Source organism: Ochlerotatus camptorhynchus, unplaced genomic scaffold (assembly GCF_037179485.1).
Source record: "Ochlerotatus camptorhynchus isolate MF236.1 unplaced genomic scaffold, CSIRO-AGI_Acam_v1.1 ptg000205l, whole genome shotgun sequence".
NCBI lineage: Eukaryota > Metazoa > Arthropoda > Insecta > Diptera > Culicidae > Ochlerotatus > Ochlerotatus camptorhynchus.
Genome location: NW_027040695.1, coordinates 307762 through 334294, shown reverse-complemented (window position 1 = coordinate 334294; position 26533 = coordinate 307762). Strand labels below are relative to the sequence as shown.

Below are 26533 nucleotides of genomic sequence, written 5' to 3'. Positions count from 1 at the left end.
TGGGAATTTATGAATGAAATTCCGCACTTTTGATTAATGATGAATTATGGCAAGATGAAAGAGACGCTTCTTCAGACAAGCATACAGTTTAATAAACGTTGGATACTGACTCACATGCGGTGCTTTGAGCCCGGTACATTTGAAATATGCAGACAAGCTGCGACTGTACATCATAATGTGGAATCGTTTTTCACTCTCAACACGCCGGACATTTTCGTAACCCATGCATACGCACCGTGAAAAGATGATGATTAAATGCTACATTACAGAAATTAGTATCCACTGGACCGTTTTACCGTATTTGCTATTACCCATCTTTCGACCTATTTTTTGATATTTTTCAAAAGATTACGTTATTAATATGATCTTAAATACAGATTGGCTCAGAGCATTTCAGCATAGTTATAATCAATACAACGCTCTTTTAATACATATATAATGACTGATTTTCAAACACGTGGCAATTAATAATCCTCCACTGGTTCAAGTATCGCAGCTCGATAAACACATAACTCAAAACAAGAACTCTATTATCATGCACCAAAAGTCAGGGTCTTAGTCGTTAGCTTTTGAGCTACTGCTTCTTGATCTCACAGTTTTTCAGTTCAATTCAATTCTCTTTATTCATGAATGAACTTTCGTGGGCGATCCAAAATCAGGAATGATACTATCAAAAGCACTAATCGTAAGTCGCTCGTCATCGTAAATTTAACTTGCTTTGATAGCAAAAAAAACAAGCTTCCATTGGATTTAATTTAATTTCCAAAGCTGTTTAACGATCTACTTTACGTTTAAATGATTAATGACGATTAGCTTGCGAGCAAATTCAATGACTTCGATGTCCCATTTAAAACACGCGGCGATATAATAGTGGGACTTGCAATCAAACGAAATAGCTACCTTTAGGTTCGTTTTGGATAGATCCAAATAGCGGTGAGTATGTGTATATTTACCTACCACAGTTCGGTGTTATGTCATTGGGTTGAAGGAAAGTGTAAAAAAGTGAACTTATAATTTATTTCCGAAACTTCAGAATTGTGAGTTTATATACATCCCATATCCGACTGACCGAGAGTGCTTTCATGAAAGAAAATTGGCTGTACCTATTTGTTTTTATTTTTTTTATTTTTCCTTTATTTAACGTCGGTCTCTGTTCCGCAATCAAGTGTCAATCACCGACGGACATCGATTGCCATCCATTGACGGCAACCGAATGTGCAAGGAAGGCAGCTTCCACACCTGCGTAGGATTTCGCACCCATTCACCACACACACATGGGCCGGGACCAACGGCTTTACTTCCCTTTCGAAGGAAGACGTGACCAGATTTTTATACCTCAGAAAAATCCCACCGACCTCGGCTTGGATTGAACCCAGACCCATTGGGGTGTTAGAAAGCAGTCACGCTTACCACTACACCACCGGCGCCGGTTGCACCTATTTGTTGATAGGTTTATTTTTATCAAGGGATGCAAATATTTTTTGCCATGGAAATGGAAGGTGACATTGTGCTCTATTGTAAACTTCAGCAATACATTTCAATAATGTCTGATCATACACGTGCATTCTGAAGTCGCTCTGGAAAATTCGATGCATTACCCAACTAACAATTTTCACAATGTAAACGCTTTACTCATTTCATTTATACAGGGCCTCAAGATGCATTCAAACGTTATACGATATTAGGCAACCTTTACCCAACCTCTAATACAAGTAAATCTGGCGAACTTAATCAGCTACTACTTATGGCTGTTGGGATGGTTGGAATAAGCCCTTCTTGCACTTCCATTTACGCTGTTATCCTGCTGTTAAGTTGTGTGTGAACTTGAAAGGCGTTTATTCAACCTTTTCCCGGTTATCCAATAATCACTACACAGCTTTCTTTTGAAGCCGGGTTAAATATTGTTTGCTCTTTTTTTGTTGGAGGAATTGATAGAGTTTATTTTAATGAGAGAATCAAATTAATCGAAATTAGTTATAATCACACCACCAAATTATTTTACCCTGCACCGGAATCTGGAATCGAACTCGAGACAACCGCATTGGCAAACCTTGACACTACTTACCTCGCTACGCCAACACTTTGAACTGACGTAAAATAATATACTATACATGACTTTCTACAACAATATTGCTGAGTAGAGGATTTATAACAGTGCACATGAATCACTTTTCTCGACTAGTTACTTCAGCTTTGTAATTGAGCAGAGTGAAAGCTGTAAGGACAAGTCTAAAAATAAACCTAGTTGACTGTAAAAATGTTTCCAAAGTAGCGTTAACACAGTTTATTAGCTGAGTACAGGTTGTTTAATTGTTTTTTTTCATGATTTGTTTTTCCGTCGATCTTGTTTTCCGTGCTGAGCACTAATGCTACCGACGCCAGGGAGGCAACTCCCACACCTGGGCCCTACCACCTATCGACCCATCAACTCATGAATCGGGGACCAACGGCTTTACTTCCCTTCCGAAGGAAGGCGTGATCAGAGATGTTATGCCTCTGAACATCCCGGTGGCGCCGACTGGGATTGAACGCAGGCCTGCTGAGGTGAGAGGTAATCACGCTTACCATTAAACCACCGGCGCCGCTGGAAAACAAGATCGACGGAAAACAAATCAAGGAAAAAAAAACGCAGCTCGTTGACCAAGTATTCAAAGTTTATCGGTACTGTTTTTGGCATGATTGGTTGAGTATATATGAAATTTGAGTACGCAATTTTTTTTAATAACCACCAGTATCAAAACTAATACCTAGTAGGTTATAACGCCGTTGATATTAATCCTTTAAATTTGTCGAACCTCTTAAGGGAATCCCTTTAGGAAGAGCTTTGAGTGGGTTGGTTTATTTCCTTTAAATTCCGTTATAATTGCTTATCTTTTGACAGATACGCGTATTTCGTCTACTACTTGCAGACTTCATCGGTGCCAAGTACTCAGTGGTGTTGAGTACTTGGCACAGATGAAGTCTGCAAGTAGTAGACAAAATACGCGCCGTTGATATGTTGATATGTTGATGCACTCGATTGCCGTCGGTGATTCATCACTAATTGGCATTCGATTGCGAAACAGAGACCGACGATTAATATATAAAGAAAAAAACAAAAGTTCAACCATCATTTTGTCAGGTTATTCAGGGGAACTGTACGAAGTTTTTACATTGAAGAAGTATTGCTACATGACAAATATATTCAATAATTATTACTCTGGTTTTAATTTGGTTTAAAAAGGTATGGAATATACAGTAACACCATAAGCAAGTTGTGATGGGTTTTTATCGTCCATTCTAATCATTGACACACTTTACAATTATCCTGCACGATATTAAAACCTACATGCGACTAAAATTACGATTACTCAATAATAGTATTGCTTAGAACAATTAGACAATCTAATTTATGTTAATGAACATTCGCTTTCACGATGTGCAGTGCAAATAAAGATACGGGGCAAAAGGATCACCTTTCTGTTGTGACCCAGGCATATAAACTGCAAAGAGAGGAATCTGGGAAACGTCTCTGTTAGATGCCACTGCTACCTTGGATAACTTTTTGTTGCTGCCCGCTTCGTCACGAATCTTCCTCGCATAAGCACTGTCACTTCCATTGGACCACCAAAGCTGATGTTTAAATGCTGCGACTAATTAACCTCATAGGAAAACTGCTGTGCACCATTTACGGTTTCGCTTGAACCCAGTAGCTTGATTCGTTTTTTCGGAGGCCTGTTAATTGCTCTAACAAGACGTAAAATTTCATCTCGCTCAATTTACGCGACACGAAGGGTGCAATTTGAGTACCGGTTCGCGGTATCGTTTTTCGTCTCAAGCGAATGTTGGTCTCATTTTTGAAATGGATCAACCGCTAAAAATAACCTCAGAGCTGTACGCCGGACGAGTTCCAGAGTAAAAGTACGAATCCTTGAACAACTGTCTCTGTGAATGTTGTATTCGATATGCAATAGTTTCATGCCACCGTTTGATCTAACGATAAATTGGGCTATCACTGAACCTTACATGTGTGCCATCGTGCTGGTTGCTTTGAGAGGTCGCTCAGTGGACATACGTTAATATAATTTATAGTATTTATAAATTTACATAGAAATGGTTTCTATTTATAACTGTTCTCTCATCAATAACAAAATATTGCAATATGTGCTATGGTTGTACGGTGGATTTTCATAGCTTGGGGGTATATACCTACATATATGCGACATAACATAACCAGATAGAATAAGTAAAATAAAAAATAAAAATAAATATTACAACCTATATCGTCTGTTATGTTAAGAAAGTATGTTGAATCTGTGTCAAAGCGCTCCACGGCCTATTAAACAAACTCAAGTTCTAATTTCGTTCACTAGAATTCCCAAAAACTTAGGTTACTCATACGCTTAGACTTACAAAACTGAATAAAGATATTTTTTACTATTAAAGGCAAGGTTGCAAAGACTCATTTCAGCTAAAATAATGTTTTTCGGAATAATAAAACCAAACGATGGTATGATGGCATGTTTTACTTGTAACTTACAAGAAGAGTTTACAAAGTATGCGTTTAAAACATAAAACCTGTAAATTTTGCTTTCTATGAGTCACAATCAGCGATTTGCTGATCGCTGAGTGAGTGAGTGAGTTTGTGAAAAATCGCTGATTGTGACTCTCATGAAGTGAAATAAACAGGTTTAATATGTCAAACACATTCTTTGCAACCACTTCTTGTATCCTACCAATTCAAAATTTGATCATGGCATCTAATTATTTCATAATTTAGAAAAACATTGTTTTAGCTGAAATGAGTCTTTGCAACCTTGATTAAAGCGAGGGGGACGACTCTATCTACGATGCAGAAAAGATTGTGTTTTGCTGTGGCTAGCTGCACGCACGCTGAGTAGATAAAAGGAAGATTTATGTCGATTTTGAAGATTTCCTGCAAAAAGATGAAGCACGATGCAAGTAGATGCGAGAAATGAAAGATGATTTTTCGAAGATTGATTCGCTAGTGTGAGATTTTTTGAGCATCTAGAATTGAGATTTAGATGTGTTGCCCCCCTCGGATTAAAGGCGTGTAAATAAATTTTGACACCCAAAAATAATAATGGCTTTCTGTTCGAAGATCGTTCTATCGATAATATCAATAATACAGGAATGTTCAAATTTTATTTTCAAGCTTCCACTTATGTGGAATGTTAGAGATTGAATTTTGAAATCGGAATATGGAATACTAAATCTTATTTTAAACGCAAATAAAATTTTCAATATACTGAGTTTTAGATATTGACCAGTTCCACGCCAAATAGAAAGCATATCTGACTCGACCTTATCCGATTTGAATAACACTTTACATGTTATGAGAAATCATACAAATTTTTGCAAAAATTCGGCTGTTTTGAAACTGTTTTTTTCAAAATGGTGTCTTTGAAATTTTTCAAAAATTGTAGCACGAAAACGTCACTTTTGATCGAAAGGACATCTGAGTAAAAGTTGTATTTCTGGGGAAAATAAACACGGATTATTTTTTTTTGTTATTTTAAGTAAAAATACCTCAAATATCTCAAAGAGTGCATCTTCAATTTTAATAGTTTAAAAAAAGCTAATGAAAAATGGTAGCTATTGGAATATTTAAAATGATAGACGCATGAAAATTTGAAAAACATCAACTTTTGGATATATGGTTAAACATATTCGCTTGCTATTTTATGTAATTTTTGTACAGAAAACAATAAAGAATGTTTCATATATAGTTTCCAGTAAATATTTAAACACACACTTTTTGAAATATTTGAGTCTAGAAAAAAAAAATGAATTTTAAAATAACGTGTATAATTTTCGCAAAGAGAGTTTATTTTTCTCTATGTCTCAGACGAAATTTTAATCAGAAGTTACGTTTCAGTGCTACAATTTATTGAAAAATGATAAAAACACCATTTTGAGACAAATAAAACTTAAGATCCAAGATCCGCATAACAACCAATTATGCAAAGAGTTACGCAAATCGGAGAAGATCGAGTTTCCTGTTTGGCGTAGAACTGCTGTACTGAATCTTGGACATTTCAATATTATGAATAATATTTGGATTGTGATTAGAATTTCCGGCGAATTTTAAGGACAAGTTTATGGTCGTCTGATGATAATTGATAAGTAATTCTTTAAAGATATAGTTCAAACTTTATACAGGACAAATTGAAGGAATTCTATGCAGAAATCAAAGAGATAAAGATATGATAGAGATAAATCTTTAAAGATAGCTCTTAAAAATTCAGGATGGGAATTTTAAGGAGAGTTTCAAGGAATTTTGCCCAAAGAAAACCCCTGTGATACTATCTCCAGAAAAGTTATATGATGATATTTAAATAATGTTTGTGAACGTATTTTGTTAGGTACTTCAAAAAAATTCAGAAGAAAATTGGGTGTTATAATTCAAGGAGACGTTAAAGAGACATGGAGAAATAAATTGAAGCAAATTCATGCAAGAATTTTGAAAATAAACAAAGAGAATTGAAAAATAAATGCCATGCTTTCTTTGTAAAGAAGATACGAATCAGCTGAAAGTCTCTTTAATATAGACAACAACAACAACAACAACAACAACAACAACAACAACAACAACAACAACAACAACAACAACAACAACAACAACAACAACAACAACAACAACAACAACAACAACAACAACAACAACAACAACAACAACAACAACAACAACAACAACAACAACAACAACAACAACAACAACAACAACAACAACAACAACAACAACAACAACAACAACAACAACAACAACAACAACAACAACAACAACAACAACAACAACAACAACAACAACAACAACAACAACAACAACAACAACAACAACAACAACAACAACAACAACAACAACAACAACAACAACAACAACAACAACAACAACAACAACAACAACAACAACAACAACAACAACAACAACAACAACAACAACAACAACAACAACAACAACAACAACAACAACAACAACAACAACAACAACAACAACAACAACAACAACAACAACAACAACAACAACAACAACAACAACAACAACAACAACAACAACAACAACAACAACAACAACAACAACAACAACAACAACAACAACAACAACAACAACAACAACAACAACAACAACAACAACAACAACAACAACAACAACAACAACAACAACAACAACAACAACAACAACAACAACAACAACAACAACAACAACAACAACAACAACAACAACAACAACAACAACAACAACAACAACAACAACAACAACAACAACAACAACAACAACAACAACAACAACAACAACAACAACAACAACAACAACAACAACAACAACAACAACAACAACAACAACAACAACAACAACAACAACAACAACAACAACAACAACAACAACAACAACAACAACAACAACAACAACAACAACAACAACAACAACAACAACAACAACAACAACAACAACAACAACAACAACAACAACAACAACAACAACAACAACAACAACAACAACAACAACAACAACAACAACAACAACAACAACAACAACAACAACAACAACAACAACAACAACAACAACAACAACAACAACAACAACAACAACAACAACAACAACAACAACAACAACAACAACAACAACAACAACAACAACAACAACAACAACAACAACAACAACAACAACAACAACAACAACAACAACAACAACAACAACAACAACAACAACAACAACAACAACAACAACAACAACAACAACAACAACAACAACAACAACAACAACAACAACAACAACAACAACAACAACAACAACAACAACAACAACAACAACAACAACAACAACAACAACAACAACAACAACAACAACAACAACAACAACAACAACAACAACAACAACAACAACAACAACAACAACAACAACAACAACAACAACAACAACAACAACAACAACAACAACAACAACAACAACAACAACAACAACAACAACAACAACAACAACAACAACAACAACAACAACAACAACAACAACAACAACAACAACAACAACAACAACAACAACAACAACAACAACAACAACAACAACAACAACAACAACAACAACAACAACAACAACAACAACAACAACAACAACAACAACAACAACAACAACAACAACAACAACAACAACAACAACAACAACAACAACAACAACAACAACAACAGCTTTATTGTGGATAATCGTTCTGCAGATAAATCCTAAAATGTCATCGAGAAAATATCTGGAAATTTGAAAATAACTCTAAAGAAATCCTGGAAATTTCTTGAACACCAATTGCAATTTGCAAATATCAACTTAAGAAACATGCCACAAGTTTTACGAGCCGACTCAACAAAAGGATTCAAATTTATAACTACGGAAAATTGCCTGTAGTTTAATTTTCAATGACATTTGAAAAATCATGTTCAATAATTGTAATACAATTATTCAAATTTTGAGCAAGTGATCAAACTTGTTACAAGTTTGCTCCATAAAGCAGAAAAAATCACAAATATTTTATGTATATATATGTATTTTTTTCCACCTTCATTTCATAACTCTTGAAGAGGGGAGTGGGGGGAGGGGGAATTGTTCCCAAATTAATTGAAAATAGTGAGATCCTTTCAATCGTAGTTCAAAACCGGAGTTTTATTTAAGTTTTTGTTTTTGTTTGACAATTTGTTTCAAATTCCATAATGATTGGGTGTATTGAGAAAAAGGCCTGAAGCCTTGTGGATATTATGGTATAGTTTACAAACTAGTTTCAGAAACATGTGTATGTTGTTTGCTCCATCAATTAATGTAGCCGTTTTAAAAAAAAAACTTTTTTATTGTGGGTCATCGAATAATAAGCAATTTTTTTATTTTATTTTTTGAAAATCAGTAAATAATACATTAACACATAAATTTATAGTGCATATCCTTAAAAACAAAACAACAACATAATTTAGTTTGAAATCACCGTAAAACAAGTTATGGTAAATAAACTAAATGTATAGGTCCATAAAAATTAGATTTTTACTAGCTTAAACCAACAATATAGTTCACTCTTCGATTTTACATACATCACTCAGGAGTCAGAAACTTGATGTCACACCACCAAACGTCAGAAAACGCAACCAACATGTTTTTGGTTACAGTCGAGGGGTGAGTGAGCTGTAATTATTACACATGAAAAGCACAATTTAACTACATTAATTACAATTAGCCAAAAAAGTTCGGCACATTGCTGAGGCCTATGGGAACACGATCATAATTGTTTAAACTAATTTTGTTTTTAATCTCTATTGTTGCTTTGAAGCATCCCTCGTGATGTTTATAGAATACATTAGCTGCCTTTTCTGACGCGAGCATGTTGGCCGAAAACTGTGTCTCCGAAAAAAGAGTTAACTATATTGTTAGTGTATTTGCTTAAACCGAAGACAACAAATCAAGAAGACTGGCAACTTTGCCAGAATTCAAGCGACAGATACGACAGGCGCTGCGCTTTAGTGAAGGTGAAAACAACGCATAGAAAAATGAGCAAATACACAAACCCTTCTTCTGAGGATGTAATCTTTGCTATATAATTCGTTCGAAGGCTTTTCCTTTGAGCGGCAGATGACGCGATTGTACCTGTCTCATAGCGTTCGTATGAGAAAATGGAAGAGTTGCCAGTCTTCTTGATTTGTTGTCTTCGTTAAATGTTAAAATGGAAAAATAGTGCCTTCAGCAGATTTTCTTACAATAATGTATTCTAGGACATTGCTGAGTCCAGCATTATAACAATTGGAAAAAAGTAGCTTTTTCATCTCGCCGCTAGGTGGATTACACACACATAAGAAAAATTTAAAATATAAAATTTTGAATTTCAAAAGCTTTCCCTACGATACATAATAAAAATCTACCTTGTAGCTCAACATATTTTTAAATCTAATCAACAAGGTTTTTCAATAGTCAATTTATTTGATTACATTTTCCTAAGCTTAGTTCAACTTTGTAGAAAACATGGAATTCGTTTTATTTGCATTGCCTAGCTGTAAGCAATATAATTTTCGTCAATAACTCAGCCTACGATTGGAGAAACCAATGAAATCATTTTATGGGCCACTACCGAGTGTCAAAACAAATACGAGTTTTACCAATTATCAGAGTACATCCAGAAAAATTAACCAAAAATCGTTCAGAATGAATGGCTTTATATGATTAACTGTATTGAATGAATTATTAAATTATTTCAATTACACATAACCGGGATATGTTTGCTTTTTTTGCAGATTTGTATAAAAAGTATGCAGAATTTTTAATCTTTCACCCCATGAACAAGTTCTGCAATAAAGTCCTTGGAAGGTTTTTAAAATAATTTTGTATTTTTTTATATAAGTTTAATTTTCGAACAAAATTTGTTGCTCCAAATGTACTGCGGCTGGAAAATCATCTCGTGATGGTTTTAAACAATAATATTCTCTCTGGAAAAACATGCTCGTACGCTCAAGTCCATGGTAAGTACTGCCATTACATTTGTTGTAAAAAACATATTCAGACGATGTAAGAAATCCACTGTTACATGTAATGTTTTCTTCAAGATGGATGTTTAAGGTATATGTACTTTGTTGCAATAAGACCGCGGAAAAAGTGCATGGGTTTCGAAGTTTTCTTTATTCGTGGCTTTTGCAGTAAAATTGTATGTGCTTATTGTCTTATTATTTCGAAATAATAACTGAAGCTTTCACGCTAGCGCTTTTTAAGAACAAAGTGAACAATAACTTATATAGTTCTCGTTGATGGTAACCTTTCTGGCTTAGAGAAGGCATAAAAAGGGATTAACAGCTTTTATTGGCACGTTTCACTTGCATTTATACTATAAGCTGCTGTTTTTATGTCAATCCAAATGTTCCGACAATTTCGTCGAGGATAGGAAGTTGAATATGAACTAGTGTTGTTTAAAATTGTTATGCTTGCTGATTGTTAACGATCCACCCCAGAGCCAGGAAGGTGAATAAAAGTGAAAAACTCGATTAAAACTCACCGCACGTTGCGGCTATTTCTATGCCTAGTAGCCGTCGATGATGTCTAGTCTTGGACGAGACCGGCCATACCAGACATCACATCACTCGTCGAACGCATGAGTGTTGTACTTTTTTCACGGTACAAGTCTATGCGGTTTGCGTTCCTTTGTAACGTTAGGTAGGATTCGACCTCTTGTCAGAGGTATACATCTATGTTCAATTAGTGTGAATGTCAGAGGTATACATCTATGTTCAATTAGTGTGAATTTATTACAATAAAATGTATAATGTTCGTTTAATCCGTTTTATAGCCTCTCTTCGCAAGAATGTGTGTTTATTGGAGCTGCTCATTTTGAACTTAACTCTCTTTCGCGTAGATTCGCTTGGGATAGAGGCAGCGTTGTTAATTTTTCTTTGTGTGGTTTCAACAATAAAATTTTACTACCAGGACATTAGTGATGAAAAATTTATTCAAGATTAGGGACCATGCATAAATGACGCTGCATTTTAGGGGGAGCATACGAGGCGGGATAATAGGCCAATAATATACTACGTTATTTAAGCATGAACCCTTAAAAAAGATGATTTATTTACATTAATTTAAAAAAATTGGCCCTACGTTGGCAACACTGCTCTAAGTAATTTACCTTCCACCGGAACGGGCAGGTGTGTGCAGGAATGTATCGATATCAAACCGTTTGCTGGTCAACCGAACGCGATGGAACGGAAATTTTATATATCCAAATGGGTTTCATTTATACTTAACATCCTTGAGCACATCAGCATAAAAATTTCCACTCGCGAGCTGTGGTGGATTGGCCATTGCCTTACTTTGCTAGCCTCCCCCTATTTTTATCATCTCGTTCTACTACATATAGTAAATGATCGCTTGCTTGCCTGCTCGCTGGCTGGTAAACATGTTTAACATGTTTTCAGCATACTTTTCTTTTGTAGTGAAACATAGAAAACACACATGATCTAAATGCAATCTGCATTGCTTATGTTGGCGATTGTTGCGCGATTATACGCGAATGTTTTTGAATGAAATCTGATACGTGCTCGAATGTAACCTTTTCGCTTCTTTGAGTGTTTTTATCCCGCGGAGTTCAGGGATGTAGTAGCAACGTTCTCGAAAAGTGCATGGGAGGTAATTTCTGTATTTCGACAAAATGTGGTATTGTGCTGGATCCAAAAAGGAAATCCTGCGTAATTAGACACACTTCGATTGCCCTTATTTGATGGGATACAATCAGTAATAGTTGAATTTGCGGCTTTCCCTTACCATAGCGTTAGCGTTAGCGTTATTACGATATGCTTCGTAGATTGGATACTAGCGACACTCACATCTATTTTGAAATTCTCAGTCAGACTGCTTTCAGGAATAATGCTGGTGAGTAAACATTGATTCCAATCTAAACAAGAATATCGAAAGCATGACTGTTGCTAATTCCGGCCACGCCCATCTTAACCGTAACTAGGGATAGGGAAGGACAGCTTGATGTAAGCCAACGGCTTGCCGTTACTATCTAATCGAATCTAATCTAATCTAATACAAACGCCGTCAGTACGTGAAAGCATCCTGGAAAATGATTAGGTTAGACAACGCCTAATAGTTTTTCTTGTCAACATTGATGTTTGCAGCATATCTTTAATATGACACAAACATCAAAACGGTCAGGCCTACTGCGTTGCATTTGCCGCAAAGATGATCCTGTGAAATGATTCGAGTTTTAATAAATCTATTTAAAAAGCGATGCATTTCGTGAATCTACAGGGGTGGAAGGATGCGAGGAAACCGCGTACCAAACGCTCCGAGTTATGTAAGAATATATGTAACAATAGTATGTGATGAAATGAATGGTTTATATAATATAGTGTAATGGAAAGATCTCATCAACTGCCTCCAATGTTAGCCTCTAATTTATAGATAAAAATTGACGTACCAAAACTGGTCAACTTTCCCGGGCTCTGAACAACTGCTATGAAATGTACCAAATGGAGACTTCCTTCGGTCACTTCTTCTTGATCTGGCTGCATCGGACGATTGGATGTGGGAGGTTCAATGGAAATTTATTTTTTTCGTAGCTACCACTTGATCGGGGATCCAGCGGCTATGCGAGGGAGCAACTCATTTTTTTTCTGAACATTACGTCGTATTCCGTGGACCCTGATGGGGATATCAAACTGGATTAAACCCACGATATTCTACTCATTAAGCAAATCTAGTTTATGTTAAACTAGAAATTACTAAAATTTTAAATTGAATCATACCCACTGTAACCTATTATGCTGTTATTGAAAATTGGAACGAAACATGGATTACAGTAATGAGAAGATTTTTTTAAGTTCTACGAAACCCATGCGCTTTTTCTGTAGTCTTATTGCACCAAAGTATACCATAAACATCCATATTGATGATGATTGAGAATGATTTGGAAAAAAAAATATTGATAAATAAAAGTCTAATGCGTGAAGGGGCTGACAAAATTGGGTCATTACTGTATTTATATATACTGATCCAGTTTTAGAAACAAGATCGAATGTGATAGTCTCAATTCTACACGTCTACATTAATTTTATGATTGACGGATAGGGGTTGGTGTTTACATTGATTGGTCTGTGCTAAACTGCCAAGTAAAATGAAAAACACTGTTTACTGGAAAGTTCAAGAGGAAATGTTGCGGAAATATTAAATATATTTTTTTTTCTTTTCTGTACTGCATCTCTGTAACGATATTGTAATTAAGCAGGTTAACGCACGTACGGCAAGGCGTAAACAAAAAGTAAAACCAGTGGTACAATATCCGTTTTTTTTGCGCGGAGTTCTACACCCTGCAGCATGTTTCGCTCAGCTCTGTTAATCCTCTGGATATTGGGTTGGGTGTGTAATAAGTATAGTATTTTCATGTTCCATTTGTGCAGCGGCATGGTATAACGTTCTGGAATCTTAACAACCGATATCCCATGTAAGTGTTAGGGCTTTAAGGTAAGCAATTGCGGTCGACGGAGTTTGAATGCTGAATCAAGCAATTTTCTACTCGAAACGGTATCTATCGGCAGCTGTGGGATCCTAACAGTTTAAAGTAATTAGGCATTATTGCATCATTCAGAAGTCAACCTAATATAGTTCCTGTAACGTGATACGATGTCAAAATGTGTGTCTGTTCTCTAAAGCTGCGCCACGTTTAAGCATTTGTTGAAATGATCCTTGTAAAGTGAAACCAAACAAACGTTCTTTTGCCTACGTGCAGTGCATGTCTCTTTGTTCACACTTTCCTATGAACAGAGAATGCCAATCGTCTCGATGAAGATCGACACTCATTCAGGCTAATTAGTGGCAACCTTCTGGGAATGTATTGCCTTCTTCATTTCTGGTAACATTTTCTTCCGCCACCGGATTCGGTTTGAGTGGTAAGGAAGTGGAACTGTTACTTGTTGTTTAATTTGAGAAGCCCATCTCAGCTGGCTCAAAGCATTTGTTTTTGTGGGATAAACAGAAGGAAACAATAAACCAAGAAGCGCTTTTCGTACGGTTGATGATTCTTTCTCTTGGTGTTTTTGGTTAGCTACCACCGTTGCTGTTGGCGGAAAATGGAATTGTAAAGAAAAGCGCGTGCACATGTTTTGGAAACGGAAATTTTGAGCAATTATTTTATTTCGTTCACAACTCGTAGGCTGCTTGTGGATGATATAACTACTATTGTAGAAACTTTTGTTAATACTTCGTTGAGTCAACCAATTGGAGTGCAATAGTTTATTCCATTAGTATACTAAAAGAATCATAGCTGAAATTATTTTAAAATAAATTGCTAAATAATCGTGCCTAGTTTTAATTGTGATGTAAACATTCATTCACGAAAACATATATTTCATTTCACGCAAACAAGCAACTTGTAAGCAATGTTACATGCTTTATAATGTAACCATATATGATATGTCACGCTCCATTTATGTTCATCGTATTGAACAGAAATTTCCTTTACTTTTTCGATCTGTTTGTGATTATCCGTAACATGTTAGATTACCTGGGGCCTCAGATAGCATAGTGAGTAAAGGCACTGTATTACCAAGCTGGAGGCGGCGGGTTAAATTCTCTGGATGCCCAGGGAGTATGATTGTACTTACCACACAATATATAAGTTCATGAATAGTATGGTATTGAAAGCTTTCAATTAATAGCTGTAGAAGTGCTTTAAAGAAAACTAAGGCCGTTCGCAATCCTGTTGTATGTTATATGGACTCTTTCGACTTGAAACTAGAATAGAAACGCACCCCTCGCAATGCTGAGATGCAGTTTCATTATTCGAGCACTATTTTGCACCAGATTTGCAACTGCTCGACTATTCGATTTTATTTCTGAGTATCTGGGAGTATCATTGAAGTTTAGGTAATTGCAAAGAAATGAGAGGTATTTCATAAAAGATCGGGGAACATAATCGTTGTTCTGAGAATTTCATAGTATATTATCAGAGCTTCATGGAAATCCATGATTCTTGATAGAATTTCATGAAACACAGATATTTTTTCAAGACTTCGGGTTGATCAGATATAATTCTCAAAATAGTTGGGTAATCCAACAATCTAAATCAAATCTCTCATATATCTTCTCATATGATACCAGGTAGCTCATAAATTATTCCATGTCTATTACGATGTCTATAAAGTCCTCTGGATACTTTTTCAAGACTTCAAGTTGATCAGGTACTATTCTGATGAAGATCTCAAACTATCCAACAATTCAAATCACATCTCCCAGATATTCTCTCATGATACTAGGTGACTCAGAACATATTCCAAATACCTTCAGCTGATCAAGTTCAACAACTTCTCAGGATGTTCTCATGTTTTTAGGTTGATTTAGTATTATTCTGAAGATCTTCAACTGGCCAACAATTAAAATCACGTCTCTCAGATATTCACCCACGATTCCAAATTGCTCAGCAATTGTTTCAAAGACCACCCAACAAACAGTTCAAAGTCACAAATAAGCATACACATTGAATAAATGCTGTATAACAGTGTACAATGCTGAATACAACAAGATGTCGAATTATGTGCTGAAAAAAGCTCATTGAGATCAATAGATGCGCCTTTATTCCGCCGTTTGCTCTGATATGATTAATTTACGTATTAAAAGCTTTATAAACGTTGACTGTCTTCCTAATTCAGAACCAGAAGTTTGATCTAATAACTAACTGAATATGTGTAATTTGCACATACATTGACGCTTTAATTCGACTGTTTTAAATTGATTTAATAAAATGCCTTATTAGACGTCTAATAATTGTTTTCTAGCTCCATTATTAGATTCCATTACATTGCTTACCAATATTGCTGAATAAAGGTGAATACAGTCAGCATAATAGCTCTATGCGTCCATGTTTTAATTTCATGCTTTGTAAATGCTTTACAAACGGCGTATTCATTCATTATTTCACAACACTGCTTCAGGCTGACAACAAAACGAAATTGGTAGCATAGTGGTTACCGTTTCCGCTTTCCAAGTAAAAGGTCGTGAGTTCAATCCCAACATCAACCCTTTTTTATTTATTTTCTACGCCTAATTAATTTAAATCGTAATCATAGATCGTATCACTCACGACAACCAATTCATAGATCTATCGAAGAGAATAGCATCCTTTCCATCGAAATTAGAAAGATGGAGAGGTAACGTTGGTCTCATGTTAAACAACTATGGATGAATTAATCATTCTCACATCTCCTTGAATTAGCTAGAGTTACGGATGGGAGTGCTGATAGGTTTTCAGATTCAAGCATTTATTGATTATTTAGCTGCCCATATGATGTAATCAAGGATAGCTCAGATGGCAAGGCAAGCTACTGGTGATCGGAAGGTCATGGTTCGAATCCCATCTAACAACATGTGTGTGTGTATGTATGTAGTAAATTTTCTAGTATCTGTGTGGTGGGTGCGTGCTTCTTCGAAACAACAAATCACAAACGAGAAAAACAAACCCTGCTCTGTGCTGTGCCGTTCTTATTTTCGGATTAATTATCCCGTAGTTGAATAATCGTTTAATATACATATAATAGTGTTTAATTAAACATTATTCCACATGAGAATCAAGCGTCTATAATACACCTTTATACCATCGCTGTTTAAGGAAGTAAATGATGTCTAATAAACGCCGAATAATCAAAAAATGATCGAATAAAGCTCTGTTACAACTCTTGTAAGTCGAATAAAAGCTTCGCGACATACCTTATTCAAAACCAAATATTTCGATGTTGTGGTTGAATAAATTCTCCAGATTTGTGTGACCAAAGCCTGAACAGAAGCTATTATCAAAAATAGTAAAAGTATTATTGAGCATGCAGTTGAATAAAATCGTCAGAGGTCGTTTCTTCAATAGGCAATTGTTTGTTGGGCATAATACTTTCTTTTCATGTTTCTACAGCAGAATTGTCCGGGACCTCTTATCGTGGTTCGAACTCGTTACCTGATACTGGATTACGAATCACTGAATAAAAAAAAAATTGCTCACGCACACATTTGTAGGAATGAATAGCAAACACCGTTTAAAACGGTACAATGCGCTGATATAGTTTTATTTTTAACAGCTTCAAATTTTAGAATTGTAGAGTAGTTTGAAACAATTTTGAAACTCAGCATTGTGAATGGCCTAAGTAAGAGCAAGCAAAACGCTCGCAAATGAAGCATTAAAACCCCAGAAGAAGATGGATAGATCACATCTAAATGGTACGATACCGGTGAAAGATCCAATTTTAGGCCTAACAGAAATTAAAATCTCCGCTTAAAATCTCCAATCAATTAATTTTGAGCAGTAGTTGGCAAAAACCACTAAATTGCTTACAAGCTTGTATACCCAACTAACAATTTTCGCAATGTAAACGCTTTACTCATTTCACTTTCATTTTCAAATGTTATACGATATGAGGAAACCTTTATTCAAGCAAATCTGGCGAACTTAGTCAGCTACTTATGGCTGTTGGGACGGTTGGGACGAGCTCTTATTGCATATCCATTAATGCTTCTATACAGCTGTTATCCTGCTGTTTAGTTGTGTGTACACTTAAAAAGGCGCTTATTCAACCTTTTCCCGGTTATCCAATAATCACAACACAGCTTTGTTTTAAAGCCAGATTAAATATTGTTTACGCTATTTTTTAATGGAGGAATTGATTGAGTTTATATTTTGCTGTAAATCAAATTGATCCAAATTAGTTACAAGCAACACCACCAAATTATTTACCATGCACCGGAATCTGGAATCGAACTCGAGACGACCGCATTGGAAATCTTTCACACTACGAACTGTGCTACGCTAACACTTTGAACTGATGTAAAAAAATCAATATGCCCTTCTACAACAAAATCTCTGAGTGACTCACTTTTCTCGACTAGTTACTTCACCTTTGTAAAGGAGCAGAGTAAAAGCTCTAAAACTGCACACATCTAAAAATAAACCTAGCTGACTGTAAAAATGCGTCCAAAGTAGCGCTAACACAGCTTATTAGCTGATTACAGGTTGTTTAGTTGTTGAAAAAACACTTTTGATGTTTATTTTATTCAGCAAGAGTGGTTGGTTGTGTAGAAGCCATCTAATGAGTAATATATTTACTTTTTGACTATATGTTATAGTATTACTTCTGCGTGAAGTCAACGATTTACATAGTCATAGCCAGTGGTGGAGGGGAGGGGACACCCCTCACCATCCCTCTCCAAAGGGGGAGTTTGGTAAAGAGAGATGAAAAAACCGATTTGTACCTTCCTTAAAAGTTGTCCTAGCTCGCTATTTTACCATCTATATGCAATTTTCACACTGCCGTACTCTAACGGAACTATCAACTCTACACTTTCATCTACTCCATCTATCGTATAAAAATTACCACTACAGTCTGTTATTTGAAATTAGCATCTTCAACTATATTTACTTTGTTAGTTTTGTTTTGCAGCTACAAGTTGAAAGTTGATTAGGATGTGTATAAAAGTGACATTAGCGTTTATTTTCTGTTGTTTTTCAGTGAGATTGGCAAATTGAATAATGGTTGTGAATAATTTGAGTAACCGCTCTACAAACCAATTTTGCTAGCTTCTGCTTGTAGCTGTATCTGCAGCTTTTTTCAGCTACTTTACAGCGCAACGCTGCAAAAGTTGGCTTTGTTGAAGCAGAAAATGTTAGTTGGGTACACGCTATTTCAAAATTAACCCAGATCAGTCAAAACTGTACCTACCCAAAACTGGATGTGAGTGACAATTTGACAAAAGAACAACATCAATATGAAGCCAATCGACGTTGTTCATTTGTCAACTTGTTACTATCAACACAACATAGATCACCACATTTTGGATAGGTTCAGTTTCAGTTTTCCATCCCTTATCGGAATTCTACCAAAATTTTAGTGTTGTTTTGAAATAGCGTGCAGCATTACTGTTTTTGCTATATTGCACCTAAATTTACATGAAATATCGTGTAAATTTCCGCTATACTTAGCGATATAGCACCGAAATTTACATACATTTTTCAACTGGTATGATAGTGTACATCAGTGGTGCTGTAATTGGCCATACAGACTCCAATCTCACCATTTTCAATAGTGTGTTAGTGTGCCGTGCCTAAATAAAAACCAAAAAAATGTTATAAATAGTTCAAACCAAAATTATATGATGTATTTAGGATTTTTTGCTAAGAAATATGATTAGTTTCTTGCTTCTTCCCGACCAATGGACATAATTGGTTAATTAATCACTTTTTATGTAGACAATAACGGAATGATACCGCCACTGAATGACCTCCACTGAATGGATTTTTTTCACAATATTGAATGTTTTCACAGCAGATGACTTTTAAATTTGTTTACCCCTCCGTACAACATATTTGCCCAAAAAAAAACAAAACAAACAAACCACAACGATCACCTTATGGAAAGGACCATTCCCCACAATATAAGAATCATCATTTAAATGGGATTGAATTATGTATGAATAAATGCCAAAAAAAAGGGCAATGGTATTTAATTCTAGCTCATATTTTTGACCTTAAGTATGGGATACGAACTTAGACAACAATTTCATAAATTTATTTGACCAGGTTAAAACGGAGATTATGCGCAACTTTAACAAAAATTCTTATCGATTGAAACCAGTTTTATAAAAATCGGTTAAGAACTGATGAACTGGGAGCATTATCAAGTTTTATGATGGAAAGTGCTTGAGCACATAAAGGTTAAAGACAAGATAATTGAATCAGTGCTCTCTTAGCTGTCAACACAGGCAACCGTGTGTTTTTTTTTCGGTGGGGGTCACGCGATAGCCTGTTATTCAATAGCAAATATTGTTGCGGTGCCTGCTCATTGTGTGAAGTTCGTTTGCTACTGTCGTCGCCTCTTTGGAAGCAAACAACTGGAGATGTCGGTGGAAATAAAACTGAGTGTTAGATTCAGCTTCGCTGCTAGCTATACAAAACCATCAATGGACGAAATTGTGACCTTTGTGGAAGCGTTGGACGCGGATTCGAATCAGATGATCGCTACATATCGCATAGCGGAGGAAAAATCTATGTTCATCAAGTTCAAATCAGAAGATTCGATACTTTTTTTTGTTTACTTCACAACTGTGAAAAATTGATTTTCTATTATACCGATGGAAAAACCCAACGTTTCAAAAATTCATGTAAATTTCTGTCACGTATTTGTGCACACTTTATTAATGCTAGATTTGGCGTAATTTTACATGATATTTAATGTAAATTTAAGCACAATATCGCATAAAACTGCTTGTAAGCAATTTAGTTATTTATGCTAACTATAGCTCAAAATTAAATGAGTGGAGATTATACGCGACATTTAAAATCAGAACTTTTCTATGCAGGTACGTATGTCACCTGCTGGGGACACCGTTCAATAAAAGATAAAAGATGAGATGTTAACAAACATGCCATGTAATATTAAGTGCTCCGAGACTGAAAACTTTATTGCTCGACGTAAAGTATGTTTGATTAGGCTATATTTCGCGTCTGTTATGACTCAAATTTATGTCAAAATTGACGCTCGTATATGTCACTATCAGAGCAGCTAAATTTACATGATTTTTTCTAAGTGTGTAGCATTGGTGCTAGGGAAATGCGTTGATGTAAAGCGTGTAGTTCGTGAGACATGCGACAACGATAAAGGAACAGAGGAAGCGGTTGAAGTGCTGTCCGAAGGTGGCCAGTGTGGACTTGAAACAATAGCAAAATTATGCATAGTGTTCATGTTATATTACATGAGCATAAAAATTGCATTTTTGAGCACATGTGATTAAAAATTTCATAAAAAACTGCATGCAGCTTCAAATGTATTGTTCATTATTTTTTTATGTTGCTTCCAATTAAAACTTGCCGAAGAAAGCATTAAGGTAACTACTTTTTTTTTTTTTGGTTTGTTTTTTCCGTCGATCTTGTTTTCCGTGCTGAGCAGCAATGCTACCGACGTGCCAGGAAGGCAGCTCCCACACCTGGACCCTACCTATCGACCCATCAACTCATGAACCGGGGACCAACGGCTTTACTTCCCATCCGAAGGAAGGCGTGATCAGAGATGTTATGCCTCAGAACATCCCGGCGGCGCCGACTGGTATTGAACCCAGGCCTGCTGGGGTGAGAGGTAATCACGCTTACCACTACACCACATTAAGGTAACTAGTAAAATAAAAAAAAGTTAGGACTGAAAATGTGTTTCCATTTTATAAGTTGAACGGTCCTTATGGTCCTGAACACTTCAATTTTCGGCAGGAGGGAGCTCAGTACAGTTACGATAAAATAAAGGTATATTCAGATATGAGCGTGCATTAGCGGAGTGGAGCGAGATTTGGAATGAGAGAGTCAACCGGCCGCTTGTCTCATGCACACTCATGTCAGAATACAACTTAAAGCGACAGATTTAATAGCATAGAGGAGCTTTGGCAGCTATTTGGATTTCTCGTTAATTACAGGACACGGTTTGACTCTATTCTCATGCAAGAATTTAATAAGATCGCGACCGACTTTGGATTCTGCACTGTAACTGGAAAGTACCCATTAATGGGTACAATTTCACCCATTTTAAAGTAAAGTAGGTTAACCCACACACTTAGAAAATCCTAATTTTACACGTGACGTAATCTATCTTTGACATAAAGGATGAGACATAAACAAACATGTCATGTAAAATTAAGTGCCCCGAGACTGAAAAGCTCGTTACTCGACAAAAAGTACGTTTGATTGAGCTGATTTTCGCGTCTATTATGACTCAATTTAATGTCAAAATTGACGCTCGTACATGTCAGTCTCAGAGCACCTAAATTTACATGAATTTTCCTAAGAGTACATTTAATGAGTAAAAACTTCCCATTGATGTGTAGCTAATACCCATAAATGAGTAATTGTTACCCATTAGTGGTTAAACGTTACTCATTAATGGGTAATTTATTTAACTATTCAATGGGTTAACCTACTTTACTTCAAAATGGGTGAAATTGTACTCATTAATGGGTACTATAATGTTAGAGTGTGTATCAGATGGATTCTGTATCAATCATGCTCATAGTCCTCTCCAGGCGAGTTCGTATTGGTGCGATTTGCGTGTGTTAGTGAGATGAAATTTTTTGTTAGCTGTAAGAAATTTTTTGTTTGCTGTACGAACTGTCATTCTAAAGTAAAAATAAACAACAAAACGAAAACAAACCCTACGCTTGCACGGTAACAGTTAAATACCCTTTTATGAGTAAAAGTTAACCAATTTTTATTAAAAGTGGCTTTACTCATTAATGAGTAAATTATTTTAACAACAATGAGTTTCTGCTAACAGTAGCTAACAGTTACTACTTAATTGGCATAATAAATTGCTCATTAATTAGTAGTGCCACTTTTATTGACAATGGGTTCACTTTTACTCATAAATGGATGTTTGATTCTTATCGTGCACAGTATATGCTAGTGTGTGAAAAATAATGTTATTAGTGTAGTGTTAGTGAGATCCTGCTTGGAGAACTCAATGCTCATGTTCAGAGGTGGATTATTTTAAGTCACATATGCCAGAGCTGTTTTATGATTTGAATTATTGATTCCTTTCGAAGAAGTTTTCCCCACCATTAAATCTGCTTTAAGATTTTTTTTTTTTACTTTCTAGACCATAACAGTAACGCCCCGTGTTTATCAGCCCGTTTTGAAAATAATTTCTAATGTTCTATGTAATCGATGAGCTTTTTTCAATGGCTTTATGCATCAAAGTGTATCTTAAACATTCATCTTGAAGATGATCGAGAAAGATTTAGAACTACGGTTACGTGAAATTATTAAAAGGTTAAAGTCTGATGGGTGGAGGTACTGACAAAATCGGGTCATTGCTGTATTTTGCATAAGAAAGGTATTTTCGAACATAATAATCTTTTGTGACCAGCCTATTGCCACCAAAGCTCCAAGAGTACTTAGTAACATTATTATATTTTAACGATTATGCTAGTTTAACAAACATATATTGATTTACTATAGATGGATTGTTGGGATGCCTCCTCTTTGGAATCTGAATTATAATAATTATAATTGCCACCGATGAAAAGTAGATACAAGTTGTCTCTTGCAAATTAATAAGGCATACGCACTATTATTAGGTGAGTCCCTGTGAGCAACCCAGTAGCCATCGTACATCCTCACCGGCTGGAGCTGACTTGTATGAAGTTTGGTTGGCTCACATCGTCGTCGTCATACGTGGAGCCTTTACATATGAGTGAACTGGAGTTGCTGTTTTCTACCATGTACATACATAAATTGTGCGCGTCGCTCACCTACAACGTTGCAGTACCGTAGCTATCCTTCGTGCGGCTGTGCTCTTCGTGAGAGCAGAGAGTGTATTCTATGTACACTGTGAGCGCATGTTTATGTACCCCAGTCGAATCGGTGTGTATCTTGCTGCCATGAAGCCGTTCGTTGCATGAGAAGAGAAAAACATAGCCGGTGTTGCTTCTACGGGATCCAGAGTCGCATCGCCGCAGCCGCACATGGAACCTGAATAGCACAGCAGCATAGGCCCCAAAGACCGAGGTCGAAATTTCCGAGCGGAACAGTTGGGGCCATGAGTCACACACGGTTCTAACTTTCAGTGCTTGATTGCATATCCACCAAGTCAAACATAAATAGCTTATACGATAATTATATGCTCGGTGAGTGATTTGGATCGACAGGATCTATTAATAAGTAGGAAAAAAGAAATAGGGAAAACAAGTTTTTTTGCGCCCGTCTCCACTATGTACCGAAGGTGTGCATTTTTACACACATCGACATAAGTGTCTTCAGGTGCAACGGATTTTTCTTCGTACACAAGTGTTTGTGCTTTTCTTGCTGGAGTTTTACATAAAGCAGGCAAGATCACTTGAACTTGCTTCAGGAAATTTAATGGATAATTGATCATTGTTTTGCGAATGTTGTTTACTTTTTTCTTTTCTGTATTTTCAAACCTTTCAACAGTGATTAAAACGTTATCGAAGAAACAGAATAAAGCAAGACGATAAAATCGAAAAAGTCGTTGAAAATAATTAATTGAATTGATATCACTGATAAACGAAGAATAAGTTATCTCGAACTGGGAAAAAGTAGAAGATAATAAATCAAATAGAAAAGTAGCCAAAGAAAGCCGACAAAAGCCGGGACGAAATCAATCTCAGTTGGAGAGTGGTGGAAAACCCGAAACGAAAACAAGCTTCGCGCCCCGTTTTTCATCTTTTTCCGCCTGTATCCGAATTGGTGGGACTGTTGCGGTGTGGTGCAAGAACGGAATGTTTATCTGCACTGTATCGTCATCGGTGATACTTTGATATCAGGGAATCAGTCGGTTGATTCGACGGTGGCAGCAGTACCGATGAGGGTTGACAGTTGACAAGCTTGCCCCCATAGTTGCCTATATAACCTAGAAATTGTACGATTTGAACTACGGCTTCGTGCCGCTCACAACACACTTTGTATTTTTTGGTGCAACAGAGTAACTTTTACCGGCAGGATCTATCGAGCTTCGCGCCAGCTCTGGAACCACGTGTGAGTGCGTGCCGATGTTTATGATTATAGTGTAAACAAACTATTTTGGCGGTACACATTCGGAGTGCGAGATTGGAACAGTGTGGTTTTATTCTGAAAGTATGGTTTGATTGACGGGCAACATGGGTGATGTGTTGCAATATCACAAGTAAATGACGTTATGTGTGCATTCTGGTGAAATTTAGTGAATGTTGAAAGAAAAGTGATTCATGAGCTAAGTGTGATCGGTGAGCAGATTAATCATGGACATACCAGGCGTCAACGACGGCTGGGAACTGGAAGTCAATCCGTTGATACAGGAGATAGCCCATCGAGAAGAGGAATACTTCAACCCGCAAGAGGTGAGTCGATGATGAGCTCTCTGACCTTATATGAATAATATGAATGGCTCTTTTGGCTGAAAATATGTGTCGTCTGGCATGCAGTGCTGAGATTTGTCATTGTCATTGACAGACTTTCGCGCGATATTGACAAAATTGTTCGTCACATAGTCACTGACAGACTTGATCCTCAAAAAAACCTTCGTCAAAATCTCATTCATTTTTTCGTCAATGACAAAGATTCACCTGATAACAAAAAGTGTAATTTAGTACATTCTGTGTCACATTATTGTTATCCAAGTAGCTCAGGACGTAGATACTTGTTCATTAAAATGGATCCATGTAATTATTTTGCTCAAGTCATTTAATTTCGTTACAAATTTAGCTAATAAACAAATCTGCACATGTTCGTCACTGACACCATTGTCATTGACAATTGACATGGTTTGCCTTGACTATGACTGTTAGCTCAAATGAGTGACCAAAGCAGAATTGTCAATATCATCGTGTACTGTCGAGATTTTGCAGCACTGGCATGCATCGTAACTTAGTTTTGTTTATCAGAAGTTTGATATAAAATAGGTTTATTTTTCAAAAAGTCAAAGCCATTAAAATTTTCACAAAATGTTGCCTGTTCCGATCATTTTATCTATTCCATGTTTATTAAAACTATAATATTACAGGTATTTATTATATTTATTCTTGCTTTAACTGTAAGTGATTAGATACACACAATACACAAACAAATCACGAAAATAACAAGCTGGAGGTGGCGGGTTCGATTCCCAGTCTGGTCTAGGGAATCTTTCGGGTTGGAAATTTTCTCAGCTACCCTGGGCCAGTAGCATTGTGCCACACAATATACAGATTCATGCATTGGTTGATATAGAAGGCACGCAATTAATAATTGAGAAAGTGTTTCAAATTGCGGCGCCGGTGGTGTAGTGGTAAGCGTGATTGCCTCTCACTCCAAAGGGCCTGGGTTCAATCCAAGTCAGCGCCGTTGAGATTTTCTGAGGCATAAAACCCTCTGTTTGTCCCCGATCCATGAGTTGATGGGTCGAGATAGGTAGAGTCCAGGCGTGGGAGCTGCCTCCCTGGCGTCGGTTGCATTGGTACGCAGTACGGAAAACAAGATCGACGGAAAACAAACCAAGGAAAACACTCAGTTGAGAGCAGGCAAAAGCTCGCGTAAAGTGT

The 26533-nt window shown here is 36.3% G+C and overlaps 1 protein-coding gene across 2 annotated transcripts in view; it reads left to right on the top strand.

Annotated features, from left to right (window-relative positions):
• Window positions 1-24031: 24031 nt before the first annotated feature.
• LOC135703024 (homeobox protein araucan-like) overlaps window positions 24032-26533 on the top strand; it is a 232970-nt gene continuing 230468 nt past the window's right edge. The window contains exons 1-2 of one of the 2 annotated variants that reach the window (XM_065224120.1): window positions 24032-24145; window positions 24960-25354. In XM_065224120.1, coding sequence (XP_065080192.1) covers window positions 25256-25354 — 99 coding nt within the window. In that variant the 5' untranslated portion in view covers window positions 24032-24145; window positions 24960-25255. Of the gene's footprint in view, window positions 24146-24465; window positions 25355-26533 lie in introns of those variants that run through there. The other variant, XM_065224119.1, reaches the window with a different exon arrangement.